This window comes from Rhagoletis pomonella, unplaced genomic scaffold, assembly GCF_013731165.1.
Source record: "Rhagoletis pomonella isolate Grant_MI unplaced genomic scaffold, Rhpom_1.0 Rhpom_scaffold_00006, whole genome shotgun sequence".
In the NCBI taxonomy this organism is placed as follows: Eukaryota; Metazoa; Arthropoda; class Insecta; order Diptera; family Tephritidae; genus Rhagoletis; species Rhagoletis pomonella.
In genome coordinates, this window is record NW_023458560.1 from 56,331,666 (window position 1) to 56,352,017 (window position 20,352).

Below are 20,352 nucleotides of genomic sequence, written 5' to 3' on the forward strand. Positions count from 1 at the left end.
AGTTTTACTAAGTATATATTTTATGAGTGCTTTGAGTTACATGTTCATACATATGTGTGTATATATTTGCCTTTTAACAAAAAAAAGGTATCAAATTTAAAGCGCGCGCTTCTAAAGCCCATAGGGCCGACAAGTAAAAGTTAATGGCTATTATGCCTTTCTGCACTACACTGAAACGTACCCGTCGTAGCAATTGTATTGTTAGTGGGGTTTAACCACATCGATTGCAAATTTGGCTGATCTACGCAGTTAGCCAGAGTGGTGGCGTCGCCGCACTTTTATTTAATTTCTCTAAATCGAAAGTCTCTTGTCCATCTGAAAGCATTCCCGTGATCTCATAAGCCTAGGATTGTTCAATTTTCGGGTCGGATTATTGCATTGAGCCTTCCAGTTTCTACCTTGCATAGAACCCAAAACTGCAGAAACAATTTTTTTTTATCGTTCCCACGACAACCCTACGTAACCGGAACGACCCAGATTTATATTGGCACATATATCTGGTCATGGACGGCACCCCAGCATCACTCCATAAAAACTCTTTGGGGAATTTGTATGCTGTTACAACAACAACAACAATCCTTTTTTAACACTTGAAAGTAGGAGGTAAAGGTTGTCGAGAGTTATAATCGTTGGCCAAATCTTCAAACTCTAGGTCGTTTTGGTTTTGACATCCGGAATGTCGTGGAAACGTTTCGCGAAAAGGCATGTGCATGGATGTATTTTGAGTATTTTGAGCTGCCAGCAACTTCTCTCTTCCTTTTTTTCTAAAAAGCGAAATGCATGTTAATTAACAAAAAAATTCTAAATATAAAAAATTTTTAATCATATTTGCATAACCTTCATTGTGCAACCAGCGCTACCTAGTGTTTACTGCTTTTGATTGATTTTTCTAGCTCCTTGGAACTAAGAAAGTTTTGTCAAATCCTTTATTATTTTATTTGTTTATTATTTGGTAGCAAATCTTTTACCAAATTCTTCTTTCACATTCTTTTCAGATGCATTTAATCTTGCGTGAAATTCCGAACAAATTTTTAAAATCTCAATCACTCCAGCAACCACCGCACGCGCTTCAGCGAAGCTGTTGCGTTGCTAGCCGCTAACAGCAGAACAAACTGCAATTCTCTCGCAGATAGAATGTTCAGACCAATCAAGAATTTCATCAACTATATACAGAATAATGCAAGCGGCAGCTCAATTTTTGGTAATACTACAACAGGAGCTGACAACGAAACAGAACGTGGCGCTGAAGAAATCGGCATCGAAGCAACAAAAGTAATTTGCAAACAAAGTGAAGTAACAAGAGGTGAAAGCGAGAAGATTTACGCTAAAGAAAGCAGTATTTCCAAAGTTATAATTAATCCAAGAGAGCATAAAGAAATGAAGCGTATACAAGTGAATAAGGTGAATTGTGTAAATGGAAATAGCGACCCGGGGCAAGTGGTTAACGCTAAAGAACTGAATGGCGTTGGCGGGGACGTTGCCGTATACGCTGGCGATGACACCGACGTTGATATTGAATTGCAAATTAAAAGCAGTGTTATGCTGCGGGCACCAATAAAACGTGTATCTTTGGTGGAAAACCTAACAGACGAAGTGGATGCAGATGACGTCGAGAGTTTGGAGCTAATCCAGGACTCAATATGCGATCATAGTGATGGCATTGAAGTTGATTCACAAGATGAATATGATGACTATCCACGCGAAGGTGCTGAAGCAATTTCAGTGCTAAGTGATGATGGCACTGCTGGTGGTGGAGAAGATACTGCTGAGGATTACTTTGTCACGGAGGAGGAAGATGCTGAAGAAACATTTTTGAATTTGCCAAGTTATCAGGAGCACCGATTCGAAGGTAAGTGCAAGCTTTTATCGAAGTTAAAACACAAGGCTTTTTCTGAGAATAATAATTTTGAGAAGATCTACCGCAAAGTTTTGCAACATTTTTGGCTCAACCAACAAAATGGTCTTAGGGGCATGGTGAAGTAATTGGAGCGAGAAGAAAGATTGTGGCACTGCCTGTTTTGAAAATTTGTCTTTAAAATTTGACTATAAGGCAACCGAATGTCAGAAAATAAAGCGGGAAAGCTGTTTTATTACTTCATCTATTTATTGCTCCTTTCTTAATGGGGTTTCATATAAAAGTGCCTTCGTAACCTGTTTCTCTGCAAAACAAATATGACATGGGATTGTGGGAATTCGTTCCAGTTTACATAATAATTCTGCCAAATAAATAATGAACGAAGACAAGAATCGTTGTTCATTTCTGGCAAAAACTCGCAGCAGAGTTTTTATGCATTTTTTATTTTCTTTTTACTCGGGCTGGCATTTAGTCAAACCTCAGACCAGAAACCACACGGTTGTAGCCTCTAATTAATTGGCGCCCCGTATCACCCATTGAGTATCGCACTTCTGAGCCTTTCTCCTCCTCAATCTTCATTCCTTCCCATTTCCATGCAAGAGCTAACCACAACTAATGTGCTCCGTAGAAATCGTCTTATCGATGCAGACATCATACGCAAGGCTACCATCCTAGAATGTCACGCTATGTGGAGCTCAATATATTTACTTGTTTCTTATTTCAGTCTTTTAATACAAATTATTCTTACAGACTAACACTAGTTAACTTCCGTTACTAACATGCTGTCTCAATGAACGAACACATTCTTAAAGCTTTCTGTGCGACAGAGTTGAGCTTTTTGATATTTTTTCTCTTTTGTATACCTTTCGGTTGATCTTGTTGATGTCGGTGTAGTTTGTGCCCTAAAAGATTTTGTTGCTATCCAACTGCTAAGTAGAGCTAGAGCCCTCTCTTCCTCACTTCGGGTGAAGCTTCCATCTGGTTGTTTTATTGCCATAGGACCTCCGCATACTGCACTGCTCAGTCCGTCTAAAACTGTTTTTGTGTAGATAAGAGAGCTTCACGCTTAACCAATTCAAGGATTCAAGCAAACATCGACGACTGTGAAAAGTTCAAAGCCAAACAGGGATGTACAATCGCCTGCCATCAGCACTTGTGGCAACGACAAGGAAACGCTGTTTTGTTGTCAACATACGAGGCATTTGGTCGGTCGGGTTTAAATTATGCTGCGCCAGTTTGGTCCCCGCAGACTAGCAGAACACAATCGATGTAGCAGCTGTCTTGACAGAACGACATTCAATGAGAGGCTAACGCCACCGCCATTCACTACAGAAAAAGCTTCAGATGTCTCGAATTAATGGAGTATAGCTCGCATGTAAAAGTTCCCCGCATTACGCAAACCATTTTCTCACGTACCCCGTGAACCCATTAAACTAACACTCCCAAAATTTTGTCCGATCCGAACGAATATCCACGGTGCTTCAGATTCAAATGCCGGAACCGCTGAACAGGATTGTGGCTTTAAAAAGCTCAAGCACCTACCCTAAATCCCGTCCCTGTTGTTGTTGTAGCGGCTACAACAACCCCGCCCAGATCGGTTGATATCTCAGTCGTTGTTGTCAGGTTCCACTAACGGCAGCCCTAGGAAGCGTGCAGCTTCCGCTGGGTCGGTGCACAGGGACAAAGCCGTTAGGGTTGTCGGGTATTCCGAGAATGCGAAGAGATGTTTCGAGTCATGAGGGGTCTCTCCACACGCCGGACACTCATTTGGCATATCCGCGTTCAGTCTGCTCAGGTAGCCAGAGCGAAGTTGGGCTATTGTGGTTCTTGTCTCCCGAGGCAAATGAAGGTCCGCTCAGGGCCAGTCGGTATGCTGACGGGTCCAGAGGCTGCTTAAGGAACCTCTGGACTTCGTCCGTCAGTTCGTATAAATGCCTCCTGACGTGCATAGGGGAGGGCTCCTCTGCCAGCAGCTGTCTGTTTGGGTGGCCACATCTGTGGCTCCCAATCAGAAACTGCTTGCAGAGCATTATGTTATGCTCCTTGATTGGGAGCATTTTGTCCTGAGTGCGGTGTTCTGTGTTGTCTGTAGCTTCATCCACTGCGTCTTACTAGTCCCCGGCGATCACACTGGTGCTGCGTAGTTTAAAACCGGCCGGCCTATTGCCTTGTATGTTGCCAGCAATGTTTCTTTGTCTTTGCCCCAGGTACTGCCGGCTAGCGACTTGAGGACTTTGTTGCGGCTCTGTACTTTGTTGACAATAGCGGTTGCGTGCGCAGAGAAGGAGAGCAGTCTGTCGAATGTTACTCCGAGTATTTTGGGGTTATTCACCGTCGAAATTGGTGTATCATCGACGTGAATTCCCAGCGGTAGCCTGACCTCCTTCGTCCAGGTGGTGAACAAGGTCGCAGAGGATTTCGTAGGGGAGAGGGCTAGAAACTTTGCAGGGAAGAAGCGAGAAAGCTCGGAGAGATACCCGTTTACTTTCGAACACAAGTCATCAATTCCATTCCCAGTCGCCATGATCGAGCAATCGTCGGCGTAAGAGACAATTGAGACTCCCTCTGGTGGTTGAGGGAGCTTTGAAATATAAAAGTTGAACAGTAGCGGGGAAAGGACACCGCCCTGTGGAACCCCCTGTTTTATTTTCCAGAGTTTACTCGATTTGTCTCTAAACATTACCGACGAGTGTCGACCACTCAGATAATTTGCCGACCACCGTTTGAGCCTCTGTGGGAGAGAGGAAGGCTCTATATCTTCTAGTAGCGTGGAATGGCTGACAGTGTCAAACGCCTTGACAAGTCCAACGCTACTAGAATCGTTCTCTCACAGGGACGGTTACGGTTAAGGCCACGAGTAGTCTGAGTGTTTATGGCGTTAAGTGCTGTTGTTGTTTTGTGCACTTTATGGAAACCATGATGATGCTTCGCTGGGGTCAGGCTGTTCGTGAAATACGGGAGCAGCAAGGCCTCAAGTGTCTTCGCTACCGGGGAAAGGAGTGTTATCGGCCGATACGAATCTCCTTTGTTGGCAGGTTTCCCCGGTTTGAGCAGTGGGACCACTCTCCCCACCTTCCAGATGTCTGGGATGATGAAAGTGGCCATAGACAGATTGAGGACCTCCGTTAGGTACGCTACTCCCGCAGGACCCAAATTTTTCAGCATCAGCATGCATATTCCGTCGGGATCCATGGTTTTGGAGGCTTTCGCCTTCCCGATGGCCACCTGAACTTCACCGCAAGTGAAAGCAAGAGGCGCACAGGTTGGCAGTTTGGGCAACCTTCTGGTAACTCGACGCTTGGATTTGTCTACCGGAGGATGCAGTATGAACTGCCGGCTAAAATAGCTCGCGCATCGCTCCGGGTCCGACGAAGCATGGTCGCCCGAAGAAATTTCGACTCTGTCTTCGTCGGATTGGACAGTGACCTCACGGTTGACCAAAGCTTACTCACACCAGAGGTGAAGTTACAGGTCTTCAGATGCTCTTCCCACTTCTTCCGCTTATGTAGGTTCACTAGTTTCCGAATCTCCGCGTTGAGATCCCTGATACGGGGATCTCTGGGATCGGCCTGACGAAGGCTGTCACGCTCATCGGCTGGAACAGCCGCTTCAGCAGGAAAATTTGGACGTGGGTCCGTAATATATCCTGCCGGTACGAAGCGAGCTGCAGCAGCGGTGACAGCCCTGCGGAACTTACGTTCACCAAGGTGGACGTCGGTTGGTGTGGGGAGAGCAGCGAAGGTGTTTTCAGTAAATTCCGCGAAGCCTTTCCAATCAGCTTTAGAAAAGTTGATATAGGTCCGGTGTTTCGCGAAAGCAAAGTCGGTTGGTTTATCGATCGAGATGACTATGGGCAGATGGTCTGATGCCAAAGTCAGCATAGGTCGCCATGATATGCTGTTTATCATACCAGTGCAGAATGTCGAATCGTCTATCTGCTCAGCCAAGTCAGATCCCCTACGATCGTTTGACTAGGGATGCAAATTTTCAGTGCCAACATCGATACATCGATATTTCGATGTATCGTAAACACTAACATCGATGCCGACAAAAATCGCCCTAAAACTATCGATACATCGATATATTCCGATGTTTCTCTTTTTAATAAGTATGTTGGAGGTACTTCATGATTTGCAGGTTTTTACAGGAAGCGGTTAACATACGCCACCTTCCATAAGGTTTATTAATGGCGAAAACCGCTTTACCTGTAAAACCTGCAAACCCTGAAATACAGTGATCGTCATGGAAATCGCCTATGTTCAACATTGCCAATTGCTTTTATTAAGTGCAGGGCTGCCATCACCCATAATACACTTACCCAAAGGGGTCTGTCCCACGGTCAGTAATTATCACGATATTTGGATCGCGATCCATATTGATGGATTGATGGATCGCGCACGAATGCTACATGTTCAATATTTATCGCGTCAGTATTTGCAAGAAAATATTTTTATTTTGTACGTATAATTTACAGATAACGCATTCCACAATTATTTTAAGACTTGTTCAATTTGTTTTGAAGATTTTAAGCCCCGAGAGTGAAGGCAGAGCCGATGTTTACATTATGAGAGTAAAAGATGTACTGAAGAAATGTATAGATCGCGTTTTGAAAGTGCTACACGTTCAATATTTATTGACGGTATTGCGATCCGCGATCCAGATTTCAAAATTTTTAGAAATTTTGCGATGGATCACGATCCATCAATACTGCATACTACACCGTCAATAAATATCGCGATACTTGGATCACATCAATAAATACTGACCGTGTGACAGAGCCCAAAGAATATAACATAAAGATGTGAACGCAATGGCAATTTTGAACCGAAACTAAAGTCGATGTTTAAAACATCGTTAAAATTGACATCGATATATCGCCAATTTTACGATGTTGAGTAATTTTCAAATATCGATGGTAAACATCGGTTTTTTGGTCGATGTTATCGATGTTTCAGAAACATCGATGCATCGTTTGCATCCCTACGTTTGACAGGCTTGAGTGCCAAAGGTCGTGGTGCGCATTAAAGTCACCAACTACCATACGGTTTTCACCTCTGAGTAGCGCACCTATTTCAGGTGATATCCTGCCGAGCAGCTGGTGACGGGGTATGTATTCGTTAAATATTTCGAGCTCAACATCGCCTGACCGGATAGCAATGCCCTGACATTCTAGGGTGGTATCCCCGCGGTCGATGTCTGCTTCGATGAGACGATACTGCACGGTGTGGTGCGTGATGAACGCTAAGCCACCACCATTATCTCGCTCGCGATCTCGACGGTGCACGTTGTACCCGAATATCCTGGTCTGCCGGCGGCGTGTGGGTGGTGGTGCGGTTTTGTGTGTTCTGTGGTCTGTCGTGGTTGTGGTGTGGTCTATTGTGTTGTTATGTTGTTGTGCTGTGGTGTTTGTGTGGGGCTGCTCAGGTGGACTGGGGTTAGCCGTGGAGGCTGCTCTGTTTGAGCAGCAGGGGGCCACATACGACGTGGTCTACTGCCGATGTGTCCGTAATCCTGAGCAGACTCTGAGGTGACTCCACTGCTCGCAAGCGTTACACTTGACTGAGGTGGAGTTGTGTAGTCGTATCTGGCATACACAGCAGATGTAGGTTTCTGTCCCTGGGTTTGACTCGATGCCAGCTCAGAGCAGAAGAATACGTAGCGAATGTAGTCCTATGGACGAACAACTTCTGAGATACTTCGCCGACCTAAACGGGGTTAGATCGCCGAAACAACAGCCCTTGGTCGGGTAAAACCCGAGTCATTCCTGTACGTAGAACCGGCTGTCCCGTCCCTAGTTCCTATCGTTTGCTATTTATCCCCAAATTTGAAAAAAAAAATTTAACAACCACCCCTTTACTTTTGTTCCAATTTTCTTTATATATTTTAGACAGTGAAATCATCGTACTCAACGATGTCGATGTGAACTCCTCCATTGCTTCCGATGCGCCCTCCGACGATCCTCTAGCCATCGACGACTTTACACAGCCGTCGATTTCGGCCATTAAGGATAGTTCAAATCCATTAGATTCCTCCACCAATGATGAGGCTTCAACTAGCGCCGATTTACTATGGATCAATATCGATGAATTAAAGACAAATACTACAACGCCAAATGCAGAAAAAGACTTACAAACCGAGCCGCAATTAATACATACGCCTACAAGCACGCCACAGCGGCAGCTTACGGCTAATGTAGTCAAAGAGAAGCGCAATAGCTCCGGCGGCAGCGCAAGCTGCAGCAATAATGCAGCAACAACAACACTAAGCACTCAAGGTGATGAACATGCGGAAGAGATACGCAGCGATGGTTCCGATTCAGGGCTGGGCAGCGAGACATCCACGCTCCAGACGACACTGGCCAGCCTGGGAGACACTAGCCACTTGACGCCCTGCGATAATAGTGCCACAAATACGCCCACTGGTGGCAAAACGAAAACAAGCGCAAGTAATAGCTGCAGCACCGACGACACTGCTTCCAATTTAACAGTAACAGATGGTGTGGCAGGCGCTTCCAGCGCAATTGTGCCTGTTGCTGTCACTGTTGCATTGCCGCCGCTAGCAGCGGTCGCGAAGCCGTTTCGTTCAAATTTGAAACGTCGCCTCGATGAGGAAGAGGCACTTGTCGACGCTGCGCAACAAACTCAGCTCGCAACCACTGGCGGCTCTCAAGTTAAAAAACCTAAGCGTTCCATTAATTTCGAAAACGTACAAGTTTACTATTTTCCAAGACAACAAGGTTTCGGTTGTGTGCCCTCAGCGGGCGGTTGTACGCTGGGCATGGGTGCACGCCATATTGGCTTTAAAACGCTAACACTAGCCGAACATGCGACAGAGTTGCGGCGCGCGCATCGCCTACAATTACAGGAAATCAACCCACGGGGCTCATCCAGCGACGACAGTGAGGAGTCCGAGGAGGATTACCTAAGTGAGGGCAGCGGCTCCGATTTGGATGCCGAGTCGAATGGGTTTCTACAGCCAGTGTCACCGAAACAGCGACGCGCTCTGCTTAAAGCAGCTGGCGTACGCAAAATTGACGCTGCCGAGAAGATTGAATGTCGCGACATACGAAACTCGCGGGAGGTGTGCGGCTGCGCATGTGTGGAGTTCTGTGATCCGGAAACTTGTGCCTGCAGTCAAGCGGGAATAAAGTGTCAGGTGAGTTGAAGACGAATGCGCAAGTGAATGCTTCGCCAATATTCTTATTACTTATTATCTGTGCTTATGCTCACTCGTAACAGGTCGATCGCGCCATGTTTCCTTGCGGTTGTACTCGCGATGCATGCGGCAATACAGTGGGCCGCGTCGAATTTAATCCCACGCGCGTACGCACACATTTCATACACACTATTATGCGACTGGAGATGGAAAATCGTCAACAGCAAAATCCGCCACTCTACAGTACTGTCAGCAGCTACAGCTTGGCAACCGCCTGTGCCACAACTGCTACCGCTGTGGGTCCACCGCTCGCAAACACCCTACCGCCGACGCCATCGTACGCCAATAATTTACCCGGCAGTTACTATGCCATGCAAACACAATCAAATTACAGCTCCGGTTATGCTTCGCCCGCATATCCCAGCGAACCGGCAGCCAATTACTATCAGCAACAGAGCAGCAGCTCTACACACTACAGTGCTGTGAGCACAACTGAGCAGCAAAGCTGTCAACTAGACACTTTAGATGCGGCGAATCTATTCACCGGTCCCGCTACTGCCACACCGGTGTACGGCGAAATGGTGCCAGCCTATAGCAGCGCAGTTGGCACGGCGGCAAGTACTGCCACTGTAAGCGCTTATCACCAGAATAACAACTATTCGGCAGTGCAGCAAACGCAGGTTGGTACTTGTGCCGAGCGTAACTCCTTTTACGTAGTTCTATGACTTTTGCTCTGCTACCTGCAGCCTTTCTTTTATTACAATTGAAACGTATCTTATATTTTTTTCTAATTGCAGGTCTCCACTTTCACCGCTTATCAGCAAACATCAAGCGCAGCTTATCTACCACAGCACAGCCAGCAGAGCGGCACTACGACAGCTGCAGCTGCGACCACACACTCTACGCTGCCACCGCCGACCACATACAGTTCATGCGCCGTGCCCTCGCTTCCACCATACGGCACTGCTACCACAACAGCAGCTGCGGCACAGTATCAAGACACCAGCAGCTATGCGCTTGTCGGCACCACAGCGCCCAGCTGCATCAGCATTGATGACAGTGGTGGCCGTGAGCTCGTTGAATGCGCTACAGAAGTTGACATTGGAAATGACGATTGCGGCGCCACTAACACCAGCGATAACAGCAGCGCTGCCAAAATCACCACAATCCAAATCACTTCCTGCAGCAGCAGCAGCAACAGCAATAGAACGCTTGCCGGTAATGATAGTATCGGTGACATCAGTGGCTTCGGCGACAACGGCACTGGCTCTGACAGCAGTTTCATACAACTTAGCACACCTATTTCCAGTGCAGCGCGGCTCTCACAAATCAATGATTTACTACTGCAAAATCGCCATACAACGGCCACGCTTGTGGCTATCTCGCAAACGTCTTGTTTGAGCGTTAGTGGTCGCACTAGTACAAGTACGCTCATAAGCAGCCGCAGCGTTACTACCGATTGTGAGGAGGAAGAACAAGAAGATGAAACTGAGTATGAACTTGAAGAAAAGGTGGCCGATGAGGTTGCAACAAAAGACGAAAAAACGCTAATCACAGAGTCACAATGCTCAGGAGATGATGAAAATGACGGCGAAAAGACAGCGTTGCAACCGGCAGCAGTCGCAGTCGCAGAAACTGAACCGACACCTGCTGCCAGCGAAAATCTTGACATCAATGACGATACAGTGGAGAAGCCAAGTGGTGGATCAGCTGTCACTACGTGCGCAGGCATTGAAACAGCAAATGCCACGCCTAGCAGTGTTGTTGCATTAGTCGCTGATAGCTGCGCAGTTAGTGGTGTTAGCGCTGCTGCAATCACAACTACTGTCACTGCCAATACTGACACAAGCGCAGTGCATTCGGCGTGCAAATAAATTGCGAAAAAGGATGACTTTGTTACAACCAGGCACACACACATTCATCTTCACACGCCCGCTATAAACAAACATAACATAAATACATATAAACAGTTGCACATGCGTTACGCTGCATCATGCAACGCTACGCTATGCTTCTTTCTACTACATTGTTAGCAATTTTTAAGGGAAGACTTGATTTTTATTAGCATATACTTGTAGAAGTACTAAGCGTAAAACTGAAGTAAACGAAGGAAAAGCAGACAGAAATGCAGAGAATAAAGGTGAAATATAAATATAAATATATATATTTAATATTAAAAAACGAATCAAAATAAATACAAAACAAAACGAATATGTATGCATAAGCTGACGAGCAAGCAGCCGTATGAATGAATGAATTTTTTGTGGTAAAGCAGCGGCAGCGTATTAGCAGCTAGCTCGCTCCAATGAGTAATGTTAATTTCATGTTTCTGCTTTGTTGCATAACTTCCATGAAAACTAAAAACTTATGTATAGAATTTGTATAAAAACACCTACACATATGCTTACACAATGGAAAATTGCAACAAATATTAATTAACACTTTTTCTTTTTAATATTAACGCATACATACTTTATATAATAGTGTTAATCAATGTATAATACAAGTTAATAATATATTCATTTTAAACTATGCCTAAATATGTATACGCATACTGCATAATATGTAATTGTCGTATGTTCAAACTAAAATGGGTATAGTATAATTTCCAAAATTTATAGTTTTTCTTTTAATTTTTCATTCATTTTCCTTTTTTATTTAGTGTTTATTTAAGTTTTACTTGTGTTAATTTTAAATTCGCTTATAACTACTAAAGATACAGCGACGGAAATTATACATATAAACAAAGCTTCTGAAAATAAAGATGGCATTCAAATAAATTCGGTTTTGCAAATTATTGGAATTGTAGAAAACACCAGGAATTCTTTTACACATAATCTTGAAATAAGTTCAACTCCAAAGCTCTACATAAAATTTTAACGGCTTTTTTAACTATTCGGAGAACTTCGCAAGTATTGAAACCCTAAAATTTTTATGAAATACTAATGATGTTTTCTTTCTACCTCATTATCCTCTTCTCACACAATACTAAGAAGAAGGCAATATTTGTGCTAGAGATGGAAACGCCATAAGTATGCTTTTGAGTTTGCCCACTTTCGTGTAAAAACTGCGATCAGTCGGCCTATTATGCTCTGAGCTCCTCACAACACCTCAGCTAGCCCTAGAGACTATAAATTTCCGAATAGATGCCGCGAGTAGGGAGTGCTTTTGAAACGGCCTCACATCCCAAAAGAAGGTGTATTGATATCTCCTTGGCGGAGTCACAGAAGTGACATATGCAAGTCGCGAATTTGATTGAAATTCACTCGGAAGTGAATTGTAAAACCTGCCTGTTTATGTATTATTTTGTATTTGGAAAACATTCGCAAACTGTTTTGCACTAACTATTGTAGAAAATGTGTTAAAATATATCAGAGCAGTTTTCCTCATGAAGAGTGGTAGTTCGCAAATTTTCGACGAGCTTTTAATTCGGAAAGACAGTAGTAAAAGTACTGATACAGACTGCGCTGCCAGACCACGGTAGTGGCAATCCGAATGACTCAGATCTATATACGGCCAAGGACTGCAATTCCAGCTGTATTCCCCATAACTCTTTGGGGAATTTGTATGCTGCTACAACAACAATATCGACAGTGGCAAAGAAAGTGTTCGCTGCTCTCGACTTCTTCAACGTCAAAGACACATAAAGCAGTGACCCATAATCAGCCAGAGTTGGAATTATTCCAATTGCAAATAGCATTGGTTCTGTTGGTACCCTATACGGTGGTGCTACAGTCCATATTTTATTAGCCAGCTGGAAGAAATTTGTCTTAAGCTCGAGTTAAGTCAGCGGCTTGCAGATACCTAAAATACCCTTGTCATCTGGCATCCTTGGTTGTGTATTTAGTTGCCAATTTCTGTGGAGCTTTCTGGATATCTAAATTAGGCGAATAGGTTATTCAAAATCAGTTCTGAAGTTTCAGCCACTGGGCAGCCTACTTTATAGCTGTGAGTTCAGCTTCAAATAGTCGATGGGTGGCAATACGCGAATATTTGGGCGACTCTGCGTTCGAGGAATGAAAGATTGATAATACGTTGCTCATCACTAGCAAATCAAATACAATATAAACATTTTTACTGTGCGATTTCTGCAGCATTTCAAGATTTCCAGCTGATCATCAGTAACGGAGCATCAAGAAAGCAACAAGGCTGAAATATGGCAGCAATTGTTACATAGTTGGTCCACACTTACTATGTCCAAGAAAAACTTGGTTTTTGAAAAATTTTAATTGAAATTTAATGGTCAGTTCATTCAAAAAGAGATCGGACTTTAGAAAACTTAAGACTTGTTTTCGTTGGCTAAACAAACAAAACGCCGGAAGAAATTGTGGAACTCTGTTTTTTTTCCACACTAAAAACAAATGATTTTCTAAAAGTAAATTCCGCTGCAGTTGATTTAAAACGGCTATAAGAACGCAAGAAAGATCGAAAAAATTTATCTTAAATAATCCTTAAAGCATCAACATATGGGGCACCGTTTTATTTTGTTTAACGTACAAAATAAAGACACACAAAAATTAAAATTATAGGGGCTTGAAAATTTTTTAATATTTTTTTTTTCAAAATCGCAAAAATTATAAATAAGCTTCAATAATATGCCAAATTTACCAGATTTAAAGTCAAAATATTGTAAAATTTTTACTATTAAAATTCTCAAGCTCCTAAATTTTGTTTTATTTATCACGAGAAGGTTACATCGATACACTTTGACATATTTTTTGTTTAGTCAATATATCATTTCTTGAAGGCCGTGCGAAAGACTATCTTACCTCGATGAACTATCCTAACTTTATATTAACTCAGCGCTGTCAGACAAACTATTCTATCTCAGATGTGCCTATTGTTTGTGTCTTAATTCCATAGCTTAACATACAACACAAAAAAAGGCGCCTCTGTTATTGGTGGTAATTGGGCTGCTATAGCGACATTCATAGGTCGAGTGTCACTGAAGCTGGCGACGAACTATCTATGGATGCCGCTAGTGCTTTCCGATACGCCATCGGCCTCCTCGGCTGTGTTAGGTGTGTTTGCATACCGCCCATATATTCGAAGAGATGCTTTCTTACGTGCCTAGCTTGAGGTTCTGTCTCAAGCAAATGCTTTGACGCTTCCTGTGGTAGTAGCTACCAGAAATTGTGCGGCATCAGAACGCATCCTGCGTAAGCTTTTGATTCGGCGGAATCCCCATAGTTTGGTGTTTTCCTTCCTGAGCGCTTCATTTATACGGTTGGGACCTATTGAAAGACCAGGCTCCGGTCCTATCGGGGTCGAGGCAGCAGCCAGTCTGCCTAACTGATCCGCTTCCTCATTTCCTTCCACTCCCATGTGCTCTGGTACCCATAGCAATTGGATGTTATTGGTTTCAGCCAGAGCATTAAGCCTCCGTACACACTCCAAAACCACTTAGGCTTTGATCTAGAAGGATAAGAGCCTTGCGTGTCGCTTGGCTGTCGCTTAAAATTAGGACCCTCTCGCTGCGATACTTCCGCCGAAGGTTAATCTCAGCACACAAGCTAATGGCATAGACGACCGCTTGAAAGATGCTTGGTAAGGTCCAAAGGGGCATCGAGAGCTTCAGTCTGTGGCCGTAAGCGCCTGCTCCAATCTCCTCAGGAGTTTTAGAGCCATCTGTATTCCACTTTAGTGTGAACGCCTAGACCTGTCTCTCTTTGACGGAGGTACTCCGTTCGCTCTGCAGCTTGTACAGCTGAAAGCTGCAATGACTCAAGTTCCAGAATTACCTCCAGCACTGCCGTCGGACATGTGCGCATTGCCCCCGTAATGCAGACTCACGCCAGCCGTTGAATATTGGTAAGGGTCTGCCTCACCGTTGCCAGAGTAGTCCTGGATGCCCTGCCCCAAAGGTTACTACTGGTCGTACTAATATGGTGTTTGTCCAACTTAGGATACTTGTGGTGCAACCCCAGGATTTTTCCGCTAGACGTTTGCACACCATCAGAGGTTTCGTAGCTTTAGAGGTGGCCGCTTCAACGCGAGTCCTCCTCGGAGTTTGAAAACCAGGATAAGACCCAGATATTTCACTTCTGTGGCAACGCCGACCGCAACCCCTTTCATACTAGCATTTTAATGCAAGTAGTATAAAACTCGAGGGTAGAAATTGAGGAACAAAATTTTATATAATATGGATGGCGCCTTAAACTAAAAAATGCTAAGAAACGCACGAAAATTTCGGTGAACTTTATCAATCTACCGTTTTGTTTCAGAAAATTTCATAAAACTAGACAAAATATCGAAACCTAACCGAAAAAAAGAGAGCGAAATTTTTTAAAAATTTTCTTTTTGATGCAGAAATACACGTAGCTGTTCTAGGGTCATTTCTGCTTCAAAAAGCAAAAAAAAAATCGCATACGTTTTTTTAAAGGTTGGCGCTCGACATATGGAGATAAAAAAAATTGAATCTTCGAAATTTAATTTTTCGAATTTCGAATCTTAGTTATTAAAACTAAACCTTACGTCGAAAAAGGTTTAATATTTATTCAAAGTCTTGAAAACCGGGACCAATTAATTTGATGTCGAATTTTCGAGTGGCTACCTCGAGTTTTGTAAAACTAAAAAAGAAAGTTGTCTTCAATTTGTGAAGTCAACTTTAGAATTTTTATATTTTAGAAATTTTGTGCCCGTATATTCGTTTCCAGTTTAAAATCTCGGGCGAAAAAGTGTTTAATAAAAATGCAAGTAAACTAAGTTTAACGGAAATTTGTTTTTAATTTCGAAAATTGGCAATTTTTTAACACAAACTCTATTAGAAACATACTAAGTATTCACTTTCGATAAGTTTTGTAAATATAACAAAATATAATAAAATATTTAGTGATTACAGCAGCTTCGGTACATAAAGGATAGTAATTTGTGTATGTAATAAATTTAAGACATTTGAAAATGCAAAGTAAAAACAACCTAATTAACAAAAATATAAGCCGAATAAAAAAAAATAAAAAAAATACACTTGTGATCAGCTAATTAAGCCAACAACATTTTGATCAACTTTGGTTATTTTTCTTTTGTTTATTTAATGTTTATTATTTTTTCATAAAAGTCTAACTTATTATGTATCAAACACCATATAAATCTACATTTCGAACTTTGTGCAAAAGTTATAAAAAATCTGGGAAGTTTCAAGCAAGTTTTAAGTTGGTAAAGAATCGCGTTGATTTTTAATAATTTTTTTTCTGACTGCATTACGCATTTTTTCCACACAAAAAAAAAAATTGTCGAATATATTTTTGTCAGAAAAGGTTAATTAAAAATCAGCGCGATTATTCAGCAACTTAAAACTTGCACAGTGTTACCCTGGTATTTAATAGGCTATGCATACTAAAAAATAAAAATAAAAAATTCTAAAAAATCTCAATAAAAAGTTTAAAATTTAGCTGAAAGTTTACAGATTTTTTTATAATTTTTGTAAAAAGTTTGAAATGTGGATTTATATTGGTGTTTGCTATAAAATAAGCTAGAGTTTCATGAAAAAATAATAAACATTAAATAAACAAAAGAAAAATAGCCAAAATTTATCAAAATGTTGCTGGCTTAATTAGCTGATCACAAGTGTATGTATGTATATTTAGATTATACAGTAGGTACATATTTGCATAAATTTATGTATGTAGCTGTAATATATGTAACAGTAACTGCATAACACGAATCGAATAAACATAGTTATAAACTATTTAGATTAATAATAATAAAAAGAAATGAACAAATTCCTGTAAGGGTTGTGCTCGGTTTCCAATCTCATTACAAATTCTTGAGCAAAGTAGACGATGATGATCTAAACTAATTTCTTTCCAGTAGCCCATTTTTACCGTGTCCTATTCTCATAAATCCAAGCACAATACGTCATCATAGTTTACATTTATTTGCCTACGTATCTCCTCTTCGATGCGTATTAGTTCTAGGCTTTGCGCATGCGTATACAATGGACATTCCAGCAAACGTTTCTCGATGCATTTGCGCACTTCTTCCGCCTCATAGCGTAGTCCACAGGAATTAGTGTGATTGAATTCGAATTTAGCAGCGGGTAATGGCCAAGATTCCGTTGCATTGCCGGGCTTCGTCAGCGATGTGCAGCACCAGTAGTTATTGAGCTGAGGAAAGGATGGGTATGTAATTTGTTATGTAAATGGATACGATTTTATTACTAATATTTTTCATATTTATTTTATAAAACACCTCGACAGCTGAGTGGAAGATCGAGCTATCTCGGCAGCCGGAATTTTCGCGAAAACGAGGGGTTAAATCTTTACAGCGCAATTCTGGCTAAGATACTCGTAGTTGAAAGTCTTTTGGCCAAGTGAGCAAAAGACTGGCGTGCCATTCGAGAGATCCAAAGTTCGAATTTTCGGGCAGCCGAATTTTTTTTTTAATTTAATTTTTAGATTTTATTGTTTTAAAAAGAAAAATATATTTATACATATACATAATTTTCATTTTTAGTTTATTGTTAGAAATTTATTTTTTATTTTTTATTTTATTTATATTTTAATTGTCTTTTAACTTTTTAATTTCATTAGAAACTGTTTTTTCTTCTTTTAATTGAATTTTTAGGAACTTATTTAATTTTTTCGTTTTCTAAATTATTTTTTTTCTTTTTTTAATTTATTTTTCTTTTCGTTTTTATATTTGATTATTTTTAAAAGATATATGTTTTCATTTTAGTTTCATTTAGTTTTAAAAAAACCTTTTTCAATTTAATTTTCTTTCAATTTTTAGATTTGATTCGTATTATTAGGAAATTAAATTTATAAAAGAAAATAAGTTTCTAAAAATTAAATCAAATAAAAACAAAAACCGTTTTTTCTTTTTAATTGCGTTTTCTTTTCTAAAAAAAATTTTGCCTTTCCATTGCCCTCTTCTTAGTATTTGTGCGAAGAAAGCAATGATAATCAACTTTTCTTTCATTTTTATTCTTTTATTAATTATTATTAATTTATTTAGACTTAATTGTTTTAAACAGAGAAATGTTTTTATTTCAATTTATTTCATTTAATTTTTGGAAACTTATTGTTTTATCTATTTTTATATTTTATTTTGTGTTTTATTAATTTTTTTTCTTTGATATACATTTTTTCAATCTTTACATTTGGTTTTAAAAAGAAATTTATTTGATTAATTTCATTTAATTTTTGGCCTCCCTCTTCCTCTGCTACCACCAGCGTGTTCCGAGTTGAATGTAGCGTCGGTATTCATTCGAACATGGCCAAGCTAGCGTAGCTGCAGGATTTTTATTCGCTGCACTACGTCTTTATCGTTGGGAAGCTCATACAACTATCGTTCCATCGCACAGTGGTTCAAAATTGCCATTTTGTGTTCACAATCTACTGGAGCCTTTATTTTTCACTAAATTTGAGATTTTTTTTTATTTTCAAGAGACCAGTTGAGCCCGATTTTTTTGAATTTTTGTGTTTGTATTGAACTTTTTAGTGCAGTGCAGAAAAAGTAGCAATTTTGAATAAAATGATTATCCTGTTCCAGTTAATAAATGTTACACAATAAAAACTAGTTGAAAACAATTGTAGGGTTCTCCCAAAACGAAAAAAAATGAAAAAAATGAAAAAAAAAGAAAAATTCAAATATTATAAAAATATGTCGCCAAAATTAAATTTTTTGTAACAAACGTAACAAAAAGTTTTGATTTTCTGCGCGATGGGCTTCGATTTGGCTCAAACTTTGCAAATTGTTTAATTTCACACTAAAACTGACGGAAATGGTCCTACAAATTTTTTTTTTTTAATTTTTTCCTGCAAATTATGGGCGTGGCAAAAAGTGAAAAAGTCATCAACATGGGTCAACAAAATTTTTCATAAGTTTTCTAATAGTTATTTCATTTACAAAAATTTGGTATCTTTGAAAAGGTAATGAATTGAACTACATTGCTGTACTAAAAGATTTAAAAATTTTCATACAAAACATTTTTTCAAAAGTTAATTATTTTTCAATTTCTTTCCCCGTCAACTGATAAGTATTGCTTTTGTTGCACATTTATTTGCACTTTTCCCACCGCTGACGTATGCTTGTTACGTCAAACCCGGATTTGTTTTCATAACAGCATTAGACTAACTGCTGATAAAGTGTTGCTGCTGGCTGATAACACGAATTTAATCATAACTCTTGCAGCACGCCGCAACACAGTTTAGAGTGGTCGCTGTTGTTAACAGCAGTTAGCCGGTGCTTACATTATCGCTTATCAACAGCCAATCGGCCATATTAATATGCACTGATAAAGAAATACACCATGCACTCGATAGCTGCAAATAACCAACCTTGATTTCACCCTTGGTGCCCAACAATTTCGCGCAATTATCCAAATTTTCCAAACCCGATATGAATGCAGCGAGCTTTCGATTCTTTCCATAATCCAATATGAATTCACTTTCCACATCGACACCATCACTGTTCAGTTGTGCATTGCATTTGATGCCAATGGGAGCACAGCCATAGACGAATTGACCCAACTGCAATGCATAAAGGCCAATATCAAGCGTAATGGAACCGCCAAGTGAGCGCTGCAAGATGCGTTCCACATCCGCACGAAAACCATGTTGCACTTGTATGTGTGTCACCTCACCGATGCAATCGGCAAGCAAGAGTTCATGTAACCGCGCATAGCTGGGAAAGCAGCGTGACCACATGCCTGTGGTGGGGAAAGAAACAAAAGAAAACATAATAGTACACACTACTATTAAACTTATTGTTGTGCTTCACCTTCCATGAGGAATACGTTACGTTCCTTTGCTACACGATAAAGCTCTTCAGCTTGCCGCACGCTCAAGCACAATGGTTTCTCACACAACACATGTTTGCTACGCTCCAACATTAGACGCACTACGCGATAGTGGAAAGGATTTAGAGTGCCCACATAGACCACATCGACTTCGGCGTCCAGAGAAAGGGCATCGAAGCCATCGTAGTATTTAGGTATTTCATGACGTTTAGCAAAATCTCTAGCACGGTGCTCTTCCACATCGGCCACAGCGACCACCATATGTTGGCTTTGTTCAATGGTGGACAATGCTGTGACAAAGTCATGCGTTATGCGCCCAGCTGCTGCAATACCCCACTTAAGCACAGGCATTTTTCGTTCTTGTGTACAAGTATATTTTCGAATTATTTAGATAGAGTTGCGCGCTACACGTACGTTGGTAAACTAATGCAAAATAGCAGCGACGAAATCACTGCAAACCAAAAAAGTGGGTTTGATTTGGTGCATCGGTGTGTGGTTATCAATGGTAGCAATCTTGAAGAGTGCATTGAATATATTAGCCGCAACTTATATATGTAAATATTATTTTATTTTTTCGTTATTGATAATATATATATATATT

The 20,352-nt window shown here is 41.0% G+C and overlaps 4 protein-coding genes and 1 pseudogene across 5 annotated transcripts in view; 2 read left to right on the forward strand and 3 right to left on the reverse strand.

The window, feature by feature from the left end:
• Positions 1 to 325, reverse strand: part of LOC118741992 — a 2,587-nt pseudogene extending 2,262 nt beyond the window's left edge.
• LOC118740980 overlaps positions 1 to 11,829 on the forward strand; it is a 545,588-nt gene extending 533,759 nt beyond the window's left edge. Inside the window, exons 2-6 of one of the 2 annotated variants that reach the window (XR_004993209.1) lie at positions 996 to 1,849; positions 7,743 to 9,010; positions 9,094 to 9,690; positions 9,808 to 10,957; positions 11,076 to 11,829. Coding sequence is in view for 1 of the 2 variants with exons in the window: in XM_036472753.1 (XP_036328646.1) it covers positions 1,135 to 1,849; positions 7,743 to 9,010; positions 9,094 to 9,690; positions 9,808 to 10,884 (3,657 nt within the window). In the remaining variant the exon portion in view is untranslated. Of the gene's footprint in view, positions 1 to 995; positions 1,850 to 7,742; positions 9,011 to 9,093; positions 9,691 to 9,807 lie in introns of both variants that reach the window. The other variant, XM_036472753.1, reaches the window with a different exon arrangement.
• Positions 1 to 20,352, forward strand: part of LOC118740981 (mucin-5AC-like) — a 130,956-nt gene that overhangs the window by 8,444 nt on the left and 102,160 nt on the right. The gene's annotated exons all lie outside the window — the stretch shown is intronic.
• Positions 16,375 to 20,312, reverse strand: LOC118740985 (trans-1,2-dihydrobenzene-1,2-diol dehydrogenase). The gene is made up of 3 exons (XM_036472763.1): positions 19,733 to 20,312; positions 19,291 to 19,661; positions 16,375 to 17,115 (listed from the first exon to the last, which is right to left on the reverse strand). Exons 1-3 carry the CDS (start codon positions 20,100 to 20,102, stop codon positions 16,846 to 16,848), a joined length of 1,011 nt encoding a protein of 336 aa, XP_036328656.1. The 5' UTR covers positions 20,103 to 20,312; the 3' UTR covers positions 16,375 to 16,845.
• The window catches only part of LOC118740984 (trans-1,2-dihydrobenzene-1,2-diol dehydrogenase), a 151,598-nt gene continuing 148,271 nt past the window's right edge, over positions 17,026 to 20,352 (reverse strand). Inside the window, exon 6 of the mRNA XM_036472758.1 lies at positions 17,026 to 17,115. The gene's annotated coding sequence lies outside the window, so the exon portion shown is untranslated. The remainder of the gene's footprint in view (positions 17,116 to 20,352) is intronic.

Bases quoted from the DNA above. Each gene is read 5' to 3' on its own strand.
- LOC118740985 (XM_036472763.1), bottom strand. From the start codon at position 20,102: ATGCCTGTGCTTAAGTGGGGTATTGCAGCAGCTGGGCGCATAACGCAT. The intron at 19,662-19,732 runs GTGAAGCACAAC...TCCCCACCACAG, and splicing joins TAACGTATTCCTCATGGAAG to GCATGTGGTCACGCTGCTTT. The intron at 17,116-19,290 runs GTTGGTTATTTG...TCCTTTCCTCAG, and splicing joins GCACCAAGGGTGAAATCAAG to CTCAATAACTACTGGTGCTG.